The sequence below is a fragment of the Sinocyclocheilus rhinocerous genome, unplaced genomic scaffold (genome assembly GCF_001515625.1).
Source record: "Sinocyclocheilus rhinocerous isolate Xijiao unplaced genomic scaffold, SAMN03320098_v1.1 scaffold1201, whole genome shotgun sequence".
Lineage (NCBI taxonomy): Eukaryota > Metazoa > Chordata > Actinopteri > Cypriniformes > Cyprinidae > Sinocyclocheilus > Sinocyclocheilus rhinocerous.
In genome coordinates this window covers 1,076,376-1,096,760 of record NW_015654059.1, presented here as the reverse complement: position 1 = coordinate 1,096,760, position 20,385 = coordinate 1,076,376, and the positions used below count along the sequence as shown (strand labels likewise).

The 20,385-nt window shown below is 37.4% G+C and overlaps 1 protein-coding gene across 5 annotated transcripts in view; it reads left to right on the top strand.

The window, feature by feature from the left end:
* The window catches only part of LOC107716709 (membrane-associated guanylate kinase, WW and PDZ domain-containing protein 2-like), a 98,228-nt gene that overhangs the window by 14,725 nt on the left and 63,118 nt on the right, over positions 1-20,385 (top strand). For all 5 annotated transcript variants that reach the window (XM_016523234.1, XM_016523231.1, XM_016523233.1 and 2 more), the window contains exon 2: positions 15,067-15,183. In XM_016523234.1, coding sequence (XP_016378720.1) covers positions 15,067-15,183 — 117 coding nt within the window. The remainder of the gene's footprint in view (positions 1-15,066; positions 15,184-20,385) is intronic.

Here is a 20,385-nt window from a genome sequence, read left to right as displayed (position 1 = left end):
TGAGCATAGCGGTTAGCAGATCAATGAATGAGAGGGCAGTGTTACCAGAGTTGCCCATATACCACACCATGTTACAACACAGTAGGGCTATTGTAGACAGAAACAATACTGTACTACATCGGTGTTTCCTGTCAGCTTGATTTTTGAGTGGACTTTGCTGTTCCGATTCGCATGAACGGTATACGAGTGGAGCGACTGCGCGGAGCGCACACGCATAGAGCGGGATAATACGCAGAGCGTCACACCACGTGAAAGTGAATCCTGAGCGGTGAACTAATTTTCGTCAGCCGAAATTTCAGTGCATCTCTAATTATTGGCGACATCAGAAATGGATATTATATAATAGCTGCTTTTTTGAACATTTTAGCAATTTAAAAATATTAAAAAATGATTTTTTTACACGGCACCCCTGCTCTCGACAGACGGCACCCCGGTTGGGAAACACTGGCCTAGAGGACAGTTTAGATCATCTAGAATCTAAATAGAACATCTTACCCAGATCTCCTTTAAACTGCGCAGTTCATTAACAGCATTGAGTGCATCGCTATCTGCATTGGTTAAACAATTTAATCTTTGACAATCAAACAATTTCTGTGAAAAACACAAGGAAAACTTTGCCCACCTGCCTGTAGTTAAGTAGCTCAACTGTTTAATTAGTTGGTTTTTTTTGAAGAAGAAGAGAGCTTGGTTTATAATTATATTTTTGGCACTGCATGGCTGTGGAACAAAATTAAAGGTTTTTATTGACAGTCTTCTCATTTATGGAATTTATGAATATGTGCATTGTCAAATTCTGCATGTTGCAATAGGTTACAAGACAAACGAGAACCAAAGATGTGTAAATGCCATATTTGCAAATGCAGGAATATGGTGTTTGAGTCATATGGGCAACTTCTGTGGTCCGTTTTTGGAGTTTGACAGCCCCTGGTCACTATTTACTTTCATTGGATGGAAAAGAGCAGCATGATCATTCTGCTAAACATCTCCTTTTGTGTTCCACAGAAGAAAGAACGTCTTATAGGTTAATATCAGCATGAGGATGAGTAAATTATGAAAGAATTCAATTTGGTGTGATCTATCCCTTTAATACAAAGAGCTCTGATGATACATCTACCATTTGTCCTCCTCGTTGTAATAACGTTACATATTTATTAGATGCAGACTGTCACTTGGTTGGTGATGCAAATCTGGAAACAATTCTCTAAGAGAGCTGTGAATGCTTTTTAGCTTTTGGCAATTATGCAATGTAGCTTTCCAGCTATTTTGACAATTTTGTGTAGACCTATAGGATAGAACACACCTTTTGGCTCCACATCCGATTAATCATGAAAACTGAAAATGCTCTGTAAAGCCACTAGCAGTGCAGAGCATTATATTCTGCAGTCTTCCACCCACTAAGCAAGTGGAGCACAAGTGCCACCTAATTTGTAAAGCAGATCCATCTGACATCCCTCTAGGCTGCTATTTGGGATTATGATGGTTTTAATGTGCTTACCACAGTGACTGATTGCAATCAACCGGACAGAACTGCAAGGTTCCCATCAGACAGAATGATATACTTTAGGCTGATGTTGTGATTGCCATTTTGAAGTGAGTTTACCCTCGGCCAATCAGGGCACAGAAACGTCTTTGATCCATTATTAAGTCACAACTACTAGTGCACGAGATGTCAAAGACAGCTGCCTTGAATGTTAACATGACGGACGCTGGAGAGCGTGCAAGCAAGATTTTCATTTTTATGAAACAGTTTCTCACTGCTTTCCACACTGGCTGGCTTACTTTGATTATCCGCATGAGAAAAACATATTTAGTAAATAATTAATTATGATGTTGGTTCTTATCCTTTAGATCTGTGCATAAAAATGCTTGGCCATCTGTCATGAAGTGAATGCTACTGCAGTTAATTTTGCCTCTGTGCTCTCTACACTGCAGGGACACTGATCTCGTTTTACCGGATTGCCTTTTAAAAAGAGATTTCATTTTCTTAAATGCACGAGTCTTTCGTTCTATATTCTTTCTTCTATTGTATTCATTACTTTGAGAAGCACACATTGTAGTCATGCACTTGCAATTTTGTTGCTCCAGTTTACAATACAGCTGAATACCAGCCAAGGACCTTATTTTGCTTTTAATATTGTAACAAAAATGCTGATGTTATTTTGCAGCATCCCACTTATGTCCTACAGTAATTTGCTGTACGGTCTTAATTTGTTTGAAGTTTCACACAATACATTCTGATTCAGTGCCAAGTTCTTAGAAAATCTCTTTGTCTTTACCAGTGTTTATTTAAGTGTCATTGAGATACTACTATAATGTTTTATATTGATATATTTTATGTATTTTTATATTTATATTTTCCTCAAGAATTTGACGGTATTTTGCCCCATCCATTTTTCCTTCTATCCTGACAAGTGTAGGGCTGCTACTAACGACTATTTTTATTACGATTAATCTATTGACTAATTTATCGATTAATATAAACTATTAATTTCCTTAATTAATCCTTTCCTTAACAATTTTACGTAAGAATATTTTATTAAACTATATTTTATTAAACCAAATGAAATCCAAATTTCTATGAAATCCTTTTTTTAAAGCAAGAGTAAAGTGCAACATAAAGTGCAAGAAGCAAGTGTCCATCTAATAGTCCAAATCACTGAAATCAAAGTTCAGTATTATAGTGTAAGAATGAAAACATATCCACGAGTTCTAGTCTACTAATAATAAAATTATAATCCAAAAATTAAAACAGAGTATAGAAAATTGAAAATGGAAAAAAACTGAATTTGAAAATAAAACGGATTTCATAGGGCCCTATAATTATAATGAATTTTTTTTGTGGTAATAAAAATAGATGTAAGCGAACAATAGCCTTTAAAATTACTTAAAATACATATATAATAGCAATGAGGCAATAATAATTAGTTCAAATAAAGTATCAAAAGCAAGAAATCATATGGTTTTATTGAACAAAACTGTTAAAATACATAATGTATTATAAACAATAGAGCTAATGTACATCACGCATTACAACAAAGGCCTGCAGGGGCCGCCAACGGCCTGATGATTATTTTTACACATTACCTGTGCGATTTAATCCTTGTTTAATATTTACCAAGCACCATTTCATTCAAATGTCCACTTAATCTTTAATATTTGGCCATTTCTTTAGGACAGATTATAATAAACCCAAACTCACAACAACATGCAGAGATGGAGTTTGAGACGCTCCACACATGTAATGGCGCTTTTCCACTGCGTGGTACGACTCGGCTTGGCACAGCTCAGTACGGCACGGCACGGCTCGGTTTGCGTTTCCACTGCAGTTTAGTAATGCTTTAGTGTGGGCGGGATTATTCACATGTCGTTATAGTTGCGCTGCCTCTACTGCTGCGACTCCTGAAAAACTTTTTCATTCCGCTTCACCCCATCAAGCTCGGTTGTTAACCGAGCCGTACCGTGCCATACCATGCAGTGGAAAAGCGCCATAAATGATAATAGTTCCTGTGGAACTACTGTGAACGGAGCCGCTGTGTGACGCACGTACTTGACCTACACGCATGTAAATAATTAAAGCGCATAATGTATTAGAACTGCGTCGCATATAATTATTTAATTAAATCGTAGTGTTTGTGAATTCACAATTATGCTTAATTATGATTTTTAAATGGGTTTAATATATCATGCAGCCTTGGACATTAACAGACTAATAATGTGTTTTATGGATTCTCATCCGTGAAATGCGCCACTTGTGGTATTTTGCCGGTTAGTCGACGCAAGCAAAATGAAGTCGAGGATTTTTAAAAATCGAATAGTCGAATAAAATCGACGAATCGCGACAGCCCTAGACAAGTGCACCAGTCGCTGCTGCAGAGAAACACCCCTATAACAGGATATGACCACCTCCATGCTTTACTGGAGGACCAGTTTCCTCCTGACTCTTTCATCCAGTTTGGAGCGACGTCCTGATCCAGGGAGGGTCTGTATTGTACCAAATACCTTCCACTTCTTAATAATAGACTTCACTGTGCTTGTAGGCATTGATAAAGCCTTTGAATTTTTTTGTATCAATCTCCTGACTTGTGCCTGTCCACAACTTTTTCCCGGAGATCTTTTGATGGGTGCCCATAGTTGATTGTTTGATTCAGTCGCACTAGCAAGGACTGAAATGCTCCAGGAAAGCTATTTTCATGCTGAGCTGATCAAAATGAGCACAGCTGATCACAGTAGAAAGTCAAATGGCTTTGTGTACGATTGAGAAGGTGATTAGCTGCACCGAAGTCATTTTTAGGAAGGGGGTGATCCTTTTTCCAGCTCAGTGATTCAGTTTTTTTATTTTTTCTGACATGTTGGTGTTATATCTTTCACTTGGATGTTATAAGTTGTTCTTTGTAAAATGTAATTGATTCTTTTCTATACCCATATACAGTATATGTATGTATGTATAATAAATAAATCTTATAAAATAATGTTTTATCTAAAGTGAACTTTGCCTTAAAAAAAAAAAAGGTCAAAATGTTGGTTGAATTTGTCCATTTCTTTTATTAATGAATGTGTTTTGAATAAATTAAATGATCCAGGCAATGGTAATCTTTATATCAGCACGAAGGTCTTTTAATCTAATACTTAAATAAAAATGAATAAAAAATTAGATCTTCTGTTCTTTTAAAAGAAAAATATTCTTGGTCAAGGGAGTCCACACAGTATGCAGACTCACGCTGTGTGTTTTATCACAGAATTAGCTTTGGGATCTAAAATACAGCGTCTGCAAAATAAATAAACGTCCAGGGCCTACAAAAAATGCTAGACTTTTGAAATCCGCTTTAATGTCAGTACCGTGTCGTGCTGTATAAAAGCGTATCACTGTAATACATTTGTGTATGAGCTGTTCGATGTTTGCTCTGCAGCCCACAGTTTCCGTATTTTTGCTGTGGAGAATATGAAGATGAGCAAAGTGTTTGTTTTGGGATTAGAGATGCATACCCAAATTAAAGAGGTGTAGCCGGCTCGCGTGGAATTACTCAACAGCGGGATACAAAACAAAACCGATGCTTTAAGAGCCTGGAGTCATAGAGGCTGGCAGAAAAAGGTATTTTTGTGCAGTTATCACTATGTGGCTGCAGGCTTTAATGTCTTGTTCAATGCCCCAGAGCGTCTGCTTTGTCACAGAGATCCAGAATTGATCCCCAGAGCGTATTTATTTACTTGAAATTCAAACTGTTGTTGTTTTTGTCTTTGGCTGTGTTGGACAGGATGGAGGTGGAAAATGCGTTCAGTCAGGCTACAGCAAAACAGGTCAGTTACACACTGCCCTTTTCAAACTGAGCTATTTAATTGCGTTTTTTGTATGATACTGTAATTATTAAAGGAATATACAAATACATGTATTTGTGAAATAATGTTGATTACCACAAAAATGAATTTCAAATTATTTATTTTTCTTGAAGAAGCAAAAATACATTACAGTGAAGTTACAGTGAGGTGCTTATAATGGAAGTGAATGGGGCCATTCTGTAAACATTAAAGGCAGAGTAAGCGATTTCTGGTAGCCAATGTTGATATTTGAAATCACCAAAACAAACACGCCCCTACCCCAAAAGGGTCTTGCCCCTATTTTGATAGCTCCGCCCCACATATACGTACGCAACCCAGGCAACGATTAGTTCTGTGAAACAAAGCAAAACCAATGTTACACCGTGTCTACGGACGTGAGCGGCGCGGTGCAACAAATCCCCGACAGAAAACTTTGTGTCAGCACGTCATATGACGTGCTGACACAAATTTCAAATGGTTTTCAACAGTCGTTTGATCGCGTCCAGTGTAGGCAGACTTTAGCTGTTATAGACACGGTGTTACTCACCTATTGAGAAGAAACAAAGCAACCTCGGCGTCCGATCGCAGGCCTCCGCTCCTTGAGTTCTCTCCAGCGCTGGAAAGCTGATCCGATATTTACACGGATCCTACTTCTTGCCTTATCGTTCCGCAGACGTTTTCCTCTTTTGTTTTTTATCCGCCATCTCTATCTCTCTGTCGCCCGGCTCGGCTAATGTCCGTCCCATGCACTGAAAGCTCTCTCCTCCACATCACGAGTAGACACGCCCCTTATTGCTGATTGGCTACAAGTTTGTTTTGCGATTCGGCCCGAATCAGTTTTCTAAAGTGTTTTTGAAAAATCACATACCCTGCCTTTAAAACACTTTTTGTTTCAGTAGTACATCCACAAGATGTAAACAATGTGTGTTAACATGATTTTATGTGGAAAACAAATCACTTATTGACCTTTCCTGTGTAAAAGTACCGTAGGGCCAATACGGTATATCTTATTTTAGTAAATTGTAGCTATGACAATGTAAAATGACTGCAAAAATTATGCTTTAAACAGCTTTACAACTCAAATAATACCCAGGTTTTAACAGAGAAAAATAATGTGCTTTTATACAATTATAAGCTTCATATTTATGCTTTTAAAATTTCCAAAATTGGCCTCTTTCACTTCCATTTTGCCTTTTGTCCAGGTATATTCTATTTTAATATAGCTTTTTATTTGTACAATACACTATTTTTATTTAATACATGAATGTATTTGCTTTTATAAAATGATACGCTTTACATTTCTGCTTTTAAAATCTCCATAAATTAGTCCTATTCATTTTCGAGCCTCATTATGAACTTGATTTTTGGCTTTTGTGCAGGTATATCATGTTTTAGTATTATTTATTATTTTTCCAATTCACATACACTTTTTTTTCACTGAAGAATTAAAGTGCTTTGACAGATTTATAAACTTCACATTTATGCTTTTAAAACCTCTAAAAACTTGCACCATTTATTTCATTGAAAGACAGACAGATAAATCAGGCAATACAGACACTAAACACACAATGAAACATGAGGTGAAGTACAACATAATCTGTGTAACTGTCTGCTGGTCTGAGTGAGGTGTGGATTAGATGCTTTGGGAGAAGAGAAAATTGTGCCAATGGCATGAAATTAGGCCAGTGACTCTGACCATAGAGAAGATTATTTAATACTGCAAACACACATATTCAAGATGTTTTTCTAGGAAAAATAACAGTGACCTTCCTCCAGCAGATGGTGGGAGATCGCAGCACCGGTTGGGTGGGACGAGGTCCCAGATGATTCTGCATGACAAAGAATAAGAGTGAAATAACACTTAGAAGTTCCATTAGAAGTTTCATACTAATGCTGAGGGGGTTGTTCAAATCTGTAAACCAAAAGTATGAACAATAGCAATGTCATTTCCATTCTGAAAATGGCTTGGTTGCCATAGTTTTAGTTCCCTGTGCTTTTTTTTTTTTTTTTTAACCCTTTCATGTTCCAGGCCCAATTTTACATTGTCGTCATTTTAGCAATGGAAAACTTGAAGTGACGTGCAAAGATTTTGATTCTATATTTAGAAGAAAGACCATCCTGAACTCATCAGGATCTTTTGTAAAGTCAGGCACATTCATTTTCAAAAAGGCTAATTCTGACTGATCAAAGTCTTCTTTACCATTGATAGGCGATCACTTTTACCTGGAACACAGTGCAGGATGATATAAATGAAATCTTTATCTTTGTACCTCATGTTCAGTCTGTTGTCAGATGCTGGTTTATTCAGGGAGACCTTGTTTTTTTAAATAGCCAGTTGTGTTCTGGAGTACTAAACCTGAAGGTTGCTTGCTTGCCTTTGTCAAAAGAACACACCTCAGGGTCTATGTGATATTTTGTAGCCTAAATATGTTTTTTTAATTATCTTTAGATTACCTATGCTATCATTTAACGCTTATTTAAAATGAAAATGTGCTGAAAATGTACTCACCCTCAGGTCATCCAAGATGTAGATGATTTGTTTCTTCAGCAGAACAGATTTGGAGAAATTTAGCATTACATCCCTTGTTCACCAATGGATCCTTTACTGTGAATGGGTGCCGTCAGAATGAAAGTCCAAACAGATGATAAAACATCACAATAATCCACAAAAACGCCAATTGGTTAGTTGTTAAAAGCTGCATGTTTGTGAGAAACAAACATCACTGCATATTTCTCTCCTGATTCAGAAGAGGCAAATTTTCCACTGGAGAAAACAGCGTTATGGATAGAGAACTTGTATTTTAGCCGGAAGCAATGGTTTGAAGTTAAAAACTCTTTAACACATTGATTGTCTTATTGACGGATTTGTTTATTACAAACATGCAGACTCATGGACTAAACTGGAGTTGTGTGGATTACTTGTGGATTATTGTGATGTTTTATCATCTGTTTGGACTCTCATTCTGACGGCACCCATTCACTACAGATGATCCACTGGTGAGCAAGTGATGTAATGCTAAATTTCTCCAAATCTGCTCCAATGTAGAAACAATCTACATCCTGGATGGCCTGATGGTGAGTAAATTAAAATTTTTGAGTGAACTATTCCTTTAAATTTAATATTTGGTTTTTGTTTCTGTTTTTTTTTTTATTATTCAGACAAAATAGTATAGAACTTATTGGTTTATAGGCCATAACTTTTTTTTGTTGGTTCCAGCACTTTAACACTTCAAGTTTGTGTATATTGCCATGTGTCTTAACATAATTTTGCTGCCTATGGGTTGTTACAGTTAGAGGTGTGAGTGGTTTTGAAATGTGAATCATCATCACAGGACAAACAAAGTGAGTCAGAAGGAGATCTTCAGAACCATAATTAGCAGTTTTCTCTTTTCTTTGTTTAACAAAGGGAAGAGATTGATAGCTCCGGCTAGGCGGTTTGGATTCACGCCTAGTTGTTAATGTGGATTGTTTGAGTCAAAAAGACAAAAAGCCTGTCGTGCCTTATGTGTGAGTTCAAATGCAGGTGTCTGGGTCATTTTTCTTCCTTTTGCTGATTGTAAGTTTTCAAGCTACGTAGTGCAAAAGATGCACATTGTGCTCCAATGTGCTTTGTGAACTATTTTTTATGGCTTTATCTCACAGGATGGATTGAACCATTTTATTTGGCCTTTTTGGTGCTTTTTTACTGATATAGATATGGGAGAGAGCCAGATTCAAACCCAAATGAGCATCATGGCTTGATGTACCAGGCTACTAGGCCACAGCTCCAACAGTCCAGCTTTCTAAAATGAGATAAACAGATAAGAAGTACAGTGATTGGATATCTGTGCTTTTGAAGACTGAAACAAAGAGCTGAGGCAGAAATGTTGTGTGTTGTTTGTGTCTACTCAGAAGATGCAGAATCTGACCTCTCGTAGGAGTCGGTGGCAGTGAATAGGAGATATTGATTGGCTGGCATCACACTTGGTTTTCCTCTCCATGTCCAGAGCTTTATCACGGCTCTCCGCTTTAGTCTGTTTGAGCCGAAGGGCTCTAGCACCAAACAACTTTCCAGGGGAGGGAAACTTTCAGGCGATCGATTCGCTGCTCAGCTGTCCTCAGCGAGGCCAGTGGTGTCAGCTGTGATTATGCTGTCAAAAAGAAACTGCTGAAACTCATTGGAATGTTTTATTAACCTCCTCTCTAGTGAGAACAAATCAATATGGTGACATATTCCCACCTTATCAGAGAGTATTAACCGTATCTTATGGAAGGTATCATGGCTCAGACCTATGGAAAACCTCTTTTACCTCAGAGTGAAAAAAAAAGGTAATTGTGACTTTAAACCTTGTAATTGTGCTTTAATTTCTCGTAATTATGACTTTGTTTCTTGTGATGGTAAAACTATATCTCTAAATATGATTATATATTTCATAATTGAGCATTTACATCTCACAGTGTGACTATACAGTATATCATAATTATGACTTAGGTTATCATAATTGTGACTTTATATCTAAAAAAAATGACTTGACTTTAAACCTTGTAATTGTGCTTTAATTTCTCGTAATTATGACTTTGTTTCTTGTGATGGTAAAACTATATCTCTAAATATGATTATATATTTCATAATTGAGCATTTACATCTCACAGTGTGACTATACAGTATATCATAATTATGACTTAGGTTATCATAATTGTGATCTAAAAAAAATGACTTTATATCTCAGAATGTGACTTTTGTATCCCATAATTATGACATTTTCTTATAATTATGACTTTATATATCAACGTGTGATTTTTATATCACAATTAAAACTGTTTCTATAACAGTTTAACTATATCTCAAAATGTAACTTTTTTTTTTAATCTCATAATTATGACTCAAAATATGACCTAGTTTCTCGTAATTGTAAATCTCAGTGTGAGTTTATATCTCAATGTGGTCTTAAAATTGTGTTCATATTTCACAACATCACTTTATAATTCATAAAGTGTTGTAGTTTCTCATAATTGTGACTTTATATCTCAAAATATTACTTGATATCTCGCAATGTGACTTTACATATCATAATTATGACTTGGTTTCTTACCTCACAACTGAGACTTTATATCTCAAAATATGACTTTAATCTCAAAATGTGATGTTTAAATCTTAAAATCTCACAATTGTGACTGTATCTCACAATTGAGTCTTTATATATCAAAATGTGACTTTATATATCACAGTGTGACTTTCTTATAATTTTGACATAGTTTCTTGTAATTGTGACCTTATGTTAAAATGTGACTAAATCTAGCATTGCAACTGTATGACTTTGTACTGTTTATCTCATAATTATGACTTAAGGCTGGAATACACTACACGACTTTTAAAATCTGAACAGATTTGTTGGCACCAATAGCCTCGTGGGGAGCGCCGTCATATAGCAGCATTGCGCTTCGGCCTTTCCCGTTCCTGTCCCCCCTCTCTCCCTCCCACTTTGCTTCCTGTCTACAATACTATCCTAATAAAAGGTACCAAAAATAAATCTTGAAAAAAAAATCTCAACAGACAACTGAGGATCACACACTACCAGTTTTTCAAGTTGTTCCGATCACAACAAATTCACTCAAAAATGTGCCTCTTGTTGCTAGGAGACTTGTGACAAATGAAAACAATATGTGTTGTAAAGTTGGCTGAAAATATCAAACGTGTGATATCCTACGATTGGATAGATTCATTCTAAAAAACTGTCTGTGACCATCATACACTGTGATTTTCTATGAAATCTGTCAACTCAAATCTGCAGACTGTCTCTGACTTTCATCAACTAGCGTCAACTTATCCACACTGTAAATCGGGGGGAAATCAGGGCAAAAGTCATGTAGTGTATTCCAGCCTTTAAATTTCAAAATGTAACTATATCTCACAATTAATTCTTCGTACCTTAAAGGGATAGTTCACCCAAAAATGAAAATTCTGTCATCATTTACTCACCCTCATGTCGTTCCAAACCTGTATGAGTTGCTTTCTTATGTTGAACACAAAAGAAGATATTTTGAAGATTGCTGGTAATCAAACAGTTGGTGGTTGCCATTGACTTCCATAGTATTTTTTTTTCCTACTATGGAAGTCAATTGCAACCACCAACTGTTTGATTACCAGCAATCTTCAAAATATCTTCTTTTGTGTTCAACATAAGAAAGCAACTCATACAGGTTCGGAACGACATGAGGGTGAGTAAATGATGACAGAATTTTCATTTTTGGGTGAACTATCCCTTTAAAATGTGACTTTATATCTCATAACTATGACTTATTGTGAAACTTTACCTGCCAATTACTTTAATTTTTTCTCTTGAGGCAGAAACGGGCCTCCATACAGACCTCTTTAGGTCATAAATAAGCCTGATTGCGCACCATCGCAATGTCCCATCCAGAAATGTATGTTTCCTCTGTGCCTGTTTGTGTATGTACGTGTGTGTATTTGAATTTATTGACTGTTTAATCAACAAGCATCTGTCATCACTTGTGGAGAAGTGGCCGATAGATGACACAAAGAGGTGTCCTCTGGGATTGAGCGAAAGTGAGAGCGTGAGAAAGAGAGATTTTAACAGCTGTCCGACTCACTCTCACCCTCACGTCATGCCTTTGCCCACTGTGTCATTTTTTTGTGCTGACAAATGAAGCGACCGTGTTCTCTCACGAGTCAAAGGTTTGTCCTCCTCCACAAAATCTCAGTTGTGACCTCAGACTCTCTCCTTGTAATATTGACTGAGTCATGAAGATGTATTCTCAGCAGATATGCCTCTTTTTCACAGGCCGAGCTACAAGATAAGTGATCTGAGATCAGTTGAAACGCCTCCTGTGCATTCCTCAACCGAATTTCAGCACTTAATCATTTTCTACGCAGTCGTTGCATGCAGATGTTTTGCATACCAGCTTGGATGATGCTAATTTTTGTGTACACCCACACAAATTTCTGAAGGGTTAAATCAAGGTCACTCTGCCTCACCACAACTATGGGTTATTGTTACTCCTGTCTACTGTATAATTTTCATCCTCGTATTCCAAACAATCGGAATTTCAAGCTTCTTGATGACCAGAATACATTTAAAACTCAACTGCAAGCCTGTGAACACTGAAATAAAATCTTTCAGAACAAAATGTTGATCTCAGTTTACCGTCAATATCCTCCAACGCGTGAGATTGCAGTAACTTTGTCGGTCTGACACTGCTGCCATAAACGAGGAAATATGTAAGGATATTGTGATTTTAATGTAGTTCCACATATTCTTACCTAAAACAAATAGAGTCCAAAAAGAGTTCATTAAAATTCCTCTATTGCTTCTTTGTGCAATAATTAGTATTCTTGTTATTTAATACATGTTTTTCTTGTTATATTATTAGGATGTCAATCTTATACTAACATATTTTTTTAATTCTCCCCCAAAACACTCCCAGATTTAATGTTAAAGATTTAATGTTAATGTTTACACATTAATATTAAGGTTTAATTTGCGGACCTCACAAAATATGGCTTAAAATCACCAATAAAAAAACAAACAAACAATGTTTTGATTTTATGGGGTTTATGAAATGAATTCATGGGGTCTTATATAGTCAAGTCACCTTTATTTATATAGCACTTCATACAATACAGATTGTGTCAAAGCAGCTTTACAGTGTTAAACAAAAAACGTGTGCAGAAAATGCAAAAGGACAATAGAAAACAGTCAGTTCATCATTGATTCAGTGATGTCATCATCCAGCCCAGTTCAGTTCTCTTCAAATAGTGTCTGTGCAATCAAGTCAACAATATTGCCAGAAATTGTGGCAATTTATATATATATACAGTATGTGTGTATATATATATATATATATATATATATATATATACACTGTATATGTATATATGTGTATGTATATATGTATGTGTGTGTGTGTGTGTGTGTGTGTTTTCACTTTTATTAATTTTTAAATAGCCTATTCATTTCCAGCTGGACTTGGCCGGTCATTGTGCTCTCTCAGTGGGCGCTACTACTTGCCGTCTTCACTCTTGACACTGATGTGTTCACAAGGTCAACAAGTTCACACAATGCCAACTAGCAGGAAGCATCTGGTGTGGACAAGATGGCCTTTTTGGTGGTGTGTCCAAAAGCATCTGTATCACGCACAGGCACACTCACCCGCAACCCTTGCAGTATTGCTGTTTGCAGTCAGGGGGCGATATTAGACTTCATTATCCACCTAGCAAATGAGAATACAGGCTTCATTGTGATAGGCTCTCGGCTGGCAGAACCTTTTTTTCCCTCTCTGTTGTCTCCTGACTGTCGACGACTCTGACTCTATCTGTTCTTTTCCTCCTCCTCCCGCGTTCCCTCTCTCCTCTGGATTAAATTAGCTGCAGAACGGGAGACTCCATCACTGCTGCATCCATTGATGTGTAAAGGACTAGTTTAATAATGGGATTGAAAGCATAAAGGGGAATAGCAGCAAGGATTTTGGAAGGGGTGAGTATATCCAAGCCAGTGACAGAGGAGCACATAATCTGGACCGCTGGAATTACAATTGGGATACAGTAGTTTTATGGGAAAGAGGGGGAGGAGAGAGCCATTATAATTATGGATGATGACAAGTGAGATATTTATTTAGGATTTCTGACCAAAGAAGTCTACTTGTGAAATGTTTCCTTTTGTCATTTCCTTGGAATGGTGTGACGGTATTCCGAAGTGTCGTTTCCGCCGCAACAGCTGTGCAAGCTTGATTGTTGCATTTTTTTTTCTACTTGAGCTTTGTTTTCCATTCACAATGTCATACAGAGATTTGATAATACAAAATTTTGAGAATGGTTATTCTTCTAGCTTTATGGGAAAAAGATGATGGTGATGTTAGAAAGGAAAACTGGTTTAGACACCTTCCATGAGTGGATGTTGGACTACCAGGTTATCGGTGACAATGAGATGTAATGTATTCCGAACTTGCGAAATGGTGTGCAGGTTTATGCCAGATGCTTTATTCTCAAAGGATCTTCTCACACATTGTGCTGGATTTTTGAATTTCCAAGCAGTATATCCATGCTCAGCTGTGCCGAATGGCCAAGGTTATGATTGGAGTAGAAAAAAAGAGCTGCTTGACTCTCTTGAGGCACAGTAGCGCGAGATGATTTGTCATTTTTCTGTCCTTTGTTCACCTTAGAGAAAAGGTAGAAAGCACAAGTTCTCAAGCTACCTTTCATTTTCACCATTTGTCTTGGTGTCTCTCAGTGAATCTTGCTGAAGATGTTGTTATGGAACCCGTCTGATAAATATAGGCCAGACAACACAGTCTGTTGAATGCATCAGTAAAGTAGATCTTTAGGGAATCATATTGTATTTAAAGTATATTTAATATATTTATATTTATTTATTATATTGAAACCATTGAAACCATGAATGTGACAACTGAAAGCTTTTATAAAGCTTATTCAGACTCAACAAACAGGATGTACTAATGCTAAGTGACACAAGGGATTTCATGAGGTGACTGAGAGGCTTGAAAACAAACGCAATATGTAAGGACCTAAGAGTGAACCTTGTGGATCTCAGCTCATTCAAACATACCATTTTGCATATTTGTGTTATTTATTGTATGCTATCTAACCCTACCTTACAAACAGGGCTGTACACCCTGTCAGCAATTGACAAGAAAATATAAGGAGGGGGAACTACACACTTTAACTAATTGTATGGGTGTCTCAGGTTTTGCATCTACCAGTTAAATTACCTTGTGTTTTTTTAAAACCTCTTTTAGGAGGTGTTGTGGATAAAGATCTCCGGCATTATCTCAACCTACGGTTCCAGAAGGGTTCAGTGGACCACGAGCTTCAGCAAATCATACGTGATAACCTCTACCTCCGGACTGTGCCGTGTAAGTAACCTCTACATATACATTTTAAGAATCCTGTTTTACTCACGGCAAATAGATTGGGTTTATTAGCATTGGTATTTTTCGTATCCATAAATATGGTGCACAAAATCCTTATGAGGAACTTCAAGTGGAACCTACAAAATGAGGATCCGGTTCCACAGTGTCCTAACCAGAAGTGATGTAGTAAAAGTTATATGTGACAACCCGTAAAAACGGAACAACTTTTCCATCTGACCACAACATTCCACAAGCGGCAGGGCATTTGCACAGTAGTGCAGTCGTGGCCTAATGGTTAGAGAGTCGGACTTGTAACCCGAAAGTTGTGGGTTCGAGTCTCAGGTCCGGCAGGAATTGTCGGTGGGGGGAGTGAATGTACAGCGCTCTCTTCCACCCTTAATACCACGAGCAAAGCACCGAACCCCTAATTGCTCCCCGGGCGCTGCAGCAATATGGCTGCCCACTGCTCCGGGTGTGTTTGTTCACGGTATGTGTGTGTGTATACTCACTACTGTGTGTGTGCACTTGGATGGGTTAAATGCAGAGCACAAATTCCAAGTATGGGTCACCATACTTGGCCACACATCACTTCACTTAACTTAGCTCTGCCCACTGTGAAATCTCATTGGTCCAAAATTCTGCTCCTCATGACTATATGTTAGACATCAACTATCTTCTATGCAGTTTTGCATTTAGTGTGGACAGACAAATTGCTTGTCACATTGTGCCTAGTTAGGACACAGAAAGTGTCAATTTTTTGATGCACTATTTTAGTATTTTTTATTGTATTTTTCTTGCAAAACATTCTCCTGGTCTGATTATATGTATTAATGGAGCTTTTGTTTGTTACTCTGAGAAACGTAATGGGAGAAACATGGAGACAAACCCTCCCTGATATGTCTGGGTACCATCTCAATGTATGATGCAACCAGATAGAAAGAACCGATGTGACTTATTTTGGTTTAAAGCACTATGAATGGGTTTTTCACTCAGTCAGATGTAATAGAAAAATGTGTAATATTGTGCAAAGTGTCAACCTCTAGTTAGAGGTAAATGACAGGAATGTTAGCAGTGTTTCAAAATCATATGTAACAAATTTGACTTGTACCACAGTTCATAAAAACAAACAGAAATGTGTTGACAGTAATGCACTGAGACCTCTGCGGAGAAAATGTACAGTGCTCACAAGTGCATTTTTGTCGACACCGCAATCAACTCATATTTAACCCAGATTATTTCTCTCATTAGTCCACACATTTGGACTAGATTGATGCTGTCAGTCCCAAATGCTTGACAGCTGAAAAAGGAATTGCGACATACAAGGTTGTGGTGCAATTTTGCCGGCTAGCTAGGTAGCGGTCGTTAGTGTTTGCTAGCTGCCAAGCTAGCTACCTACTTGACGTTAGTTAGTATGGCTTGTTTTAGCCTTAGAACATGATGGACAGTAGAAATAAAAAACCTTCTATTGATTACCTCATTCACAATGTTTGTTTTGTTTCCGGATTAATTTGAGATTCATATGAAGAAATTGAATAAGAAACATATATTTTGATGAACCTTGACACTGCCCTTACAAAAATTAACCGTGGTTTTACCACAAAAAGAACCAAACAACCATGGTCACTATAGTTAAACCATGGTAACAACAAATTTACCATTGTTTTGCTACACTAACTATATTTTAACCATTGTATTTGTAATAAAACTGTGGTTATACGAATGGTAATCAATGTAAAAAAAACATGGTTACTTTACTTATGGTTACTATAATGGTTAATTTTCGTAAGGGTGGAAAAGTTGAACATTAGCTGCTTTGCTATTTTGGTTCACAGTTTGAACCTAACAGTTAAGATTGTTTTATTTATTTTGAGCCATATGGTAACACTTATTAGCTAACATTAGTTAATGTATTAACTAACACTAACCAAGAGGCAATACATTTGTTACAGTATTTATTAATATTTGTTATAAAAATACGACTGCTACCTCATTTTAGCTTAGGTCAGTTAAAGCTGCAGTCCGTAACTTTTTTTGTTAAAAATGATCCGAAATCAATATTTGAGCAAGTACATAACCAGCCAGTGTTCAAAACTATCGCTTTACTTTAGCCCGGTTCACAACAGTTAGCTTATAATAATGTTTTATAATTTGAGTGGTACGGGTAGTGAATGATTACCTGTAGTTTTCCTACAACAGTAGCAGTACACACAGATGGAGGAGAGGAGAACACACACGGGACACACACTGAACAGCAGCGTCCAGCAGAGCACACAGTCTGATACAGGGGGTGGTATGGAGGTGGTATTCAAGGGTCCAGAACAGGAAGATACTTGCTCAACTAAACATAAACAAAATACAGTGGGTACGGAATGTATTCAGACCCCCTTAAATTTTTCACTCTTTGTTATATTGCAGCCATTTGCTAAAATCATTTAAGTTAATTTTTTTTCCTCATTAATGTACACACAGCACCCCATATTGACAGAAAAACACAGAATTGTTGACATTTTTGCAGATTTATTAAAAACGAAAAACTGAAATATCACATGGTCCTAAGTATATATATATTTACATATAGATATATCCATTCTACATATAGATTTGCTTCAACTCAAAACAAAAACAACTGGTAACTAACTGCGATGCTTGGGTCAACTCTACATGTATACTCTCCTCGCCTGTTCACTTGTTCTTCCTTTCCTTTCCTCTCTCTCTCGCTCGCTCTCTTCCTCAGTCTAGGGTTTCCAAGGCAACCACCATTTCCTCTCCAGGCTTGCCTGCTGATGTTTCCCCCTCCCCCTCCATAGTGGTGCACAAACACATCACAATCACCAACCGGCTGGATGAAAATGATGCCTTTGATTTATGCCTGTGCAGTGCAGTCATGAGCATGTATTTCTGGAGCTATTTCTCCCATACTGAGAGTCATTAGAGTAACTGAACAGCTTGCTATAAGATGTTTCAGAGGCTGGATTGAAAGAGACAAGACAAGACAAAGCGATGTTAAGCTGTTCGTTTGTCTTGTGAATGTTAAAGCAGAGGAAGAGAGCTAGAACATGACCTAGGTAACTGAATGTGATAGCGCTGCTTTATTAAAAACATGCCAGATAGAGTTTGATTATAGTTTAACAGTCCCACAGGGAAGAAGTAAGAGATGGGTGCTGTCGGGACATTATTACACTGCATAGTGCTTTCGAATTGGTATAGATTTTTGTTCTCTTCCATTTTGGTACAGAAAATTGTTCTTCACGGTTCGTTTTCCAGCTCTTATTTGTTGTAAGTTTTATTTACTGACTTTAATTTGTCAATCTACCCAATGTCTTGCATTTGCGTTGTGCAATGAATTTGCGGCCTGATTTTGGGATGCAGTGATGCATCAGTTCGGGCTTGTGTAGCTTGAAGCATTTATGTTCGCATTCAGAATCAAATCCTGCTAGTCATCGTCGCCACACAAGGTGTAACTACAGGCCGTTTGATATGTGATGTGTAACTTCACTCTCAGCTGGAGCGCGCTGCACTGACATGGCTCATTTCACAAGTCTCTGCACTGTCACTAGTTGTTGCCACACACACACTCAATAATTTCATAACTGGGTTTATGGAACAGTATTTACCATTTACTATTCACGGCAAGTTTGCTTGTCTTTGTGAAATGATGTCGGCTTTGTGTTTTTTATTATTTCGATTTTAGATTGTGCTTAAGCTGTTAGACAATTTGCACTGTAAAATCCTCTTGGGAAAGTGCATATATATATATGCATACATACATATCCAGTCATATCATGATGGAGGCATTGCCTCCTCTCATGTGACTTTCCCTAATTCATTCTCAATTACCCCCACTAAACTCACGTCACGCTTTAGGGGCAGGGCCGCACTCGGACTTTCCCGCCCCCTAACCCAAGATGAGTGTGAAAATAGATTTTAATTATAAAATATATAGGTTTATTTAAAAAATATAGTTGCCAAATGCATAGGCTTTCTAGCGTTAATATGATGCTACTATAGCAACAGTTTAGGACAGTCCATTTCACAAAGTCGCATTTTAATTGTTACATCTCTGACACAAATTCCCACACAAGCGGTGCAAGAATCCAGCACTACTGAGTAAGCTATGATGAAATAATTTTTTAATGTTTAATAGAGGGCTAGATGATCGTAGTTAGTTAATTATTTTGCTGTATTGTTTAGGGATGGGCCATTCCAAGCAAAAATAATATTCGAAAATCGCTGGGTATTATTCGATTATTATTCGACAAACACCCATAAACAGAGAGAGAGGGGGAGAGATGGGATTCACGCTTTCAATCTGCATGATAAACTGTTTAATTCCGAAGATAGGCTATCAATTCAAGCCATATAAGGATCGTAACGTGCTGAAACATATTAATATAATAAACATAACCGAATGGCGGCACTTATTAACATAACAGTCCGTCGATTAGCATAAATCAACTACTCATAATCCTAGGACATTTCCATTAAAAAAAATTGAATAGATACGAGATGGGAGGAAAAATATATTTCAATATCTTCTGTCGCAATTATACCGTTGGGTAATTATACTGTATGTAAACTGTGGGCATCAAGGAGCCGTTATTAATATGCGGGGCATTGAAATCGCTTAAGAACGCGCGCTTGTTTTTTTACTTTCACTTTCGAGATTCGCAATCACATACGGAGCAGCACTCGGCAGTATTACCACACATTTTACAAGATTAGATGTTTGTCAGTGGTGCTCAGGATCTGCAAATCATTCGCGCCTTTCTGAACAACACAGATTCAGTCACACCTCTAACCCAGTCGGAGGTGTTTGTGGTCCGTGCAGAGCACTTATTTGACATCGTCCCAAATTACTGTAACCATTATATGCTACGCAAGTCTTTTTTTTATGCCACGCAAGTCTACAACTGTGGAAGCTTCTGTCACGAAAACAAATTCCTCGTATGTGTAAACATACCTGGCAATAAAGCTCATTCTGATTCTGATTCTGATTCTTCTCAGTGTGCGCGAGAGACAGTGTGTTCTTCTGTTGTCTTTGACAGCTTTTAGGTGCGTTATTGGCAGCGCCACCGCATCAGCACGGAAAACATGGGGACGTTTTTTAAGACAATAATAGCACAACCTATTCGATATTCTATAATTAAATCAACTAATCGAATATTCGAAAATGGTGACCCATCCCTACTCCAGAGCAAGCCAAAC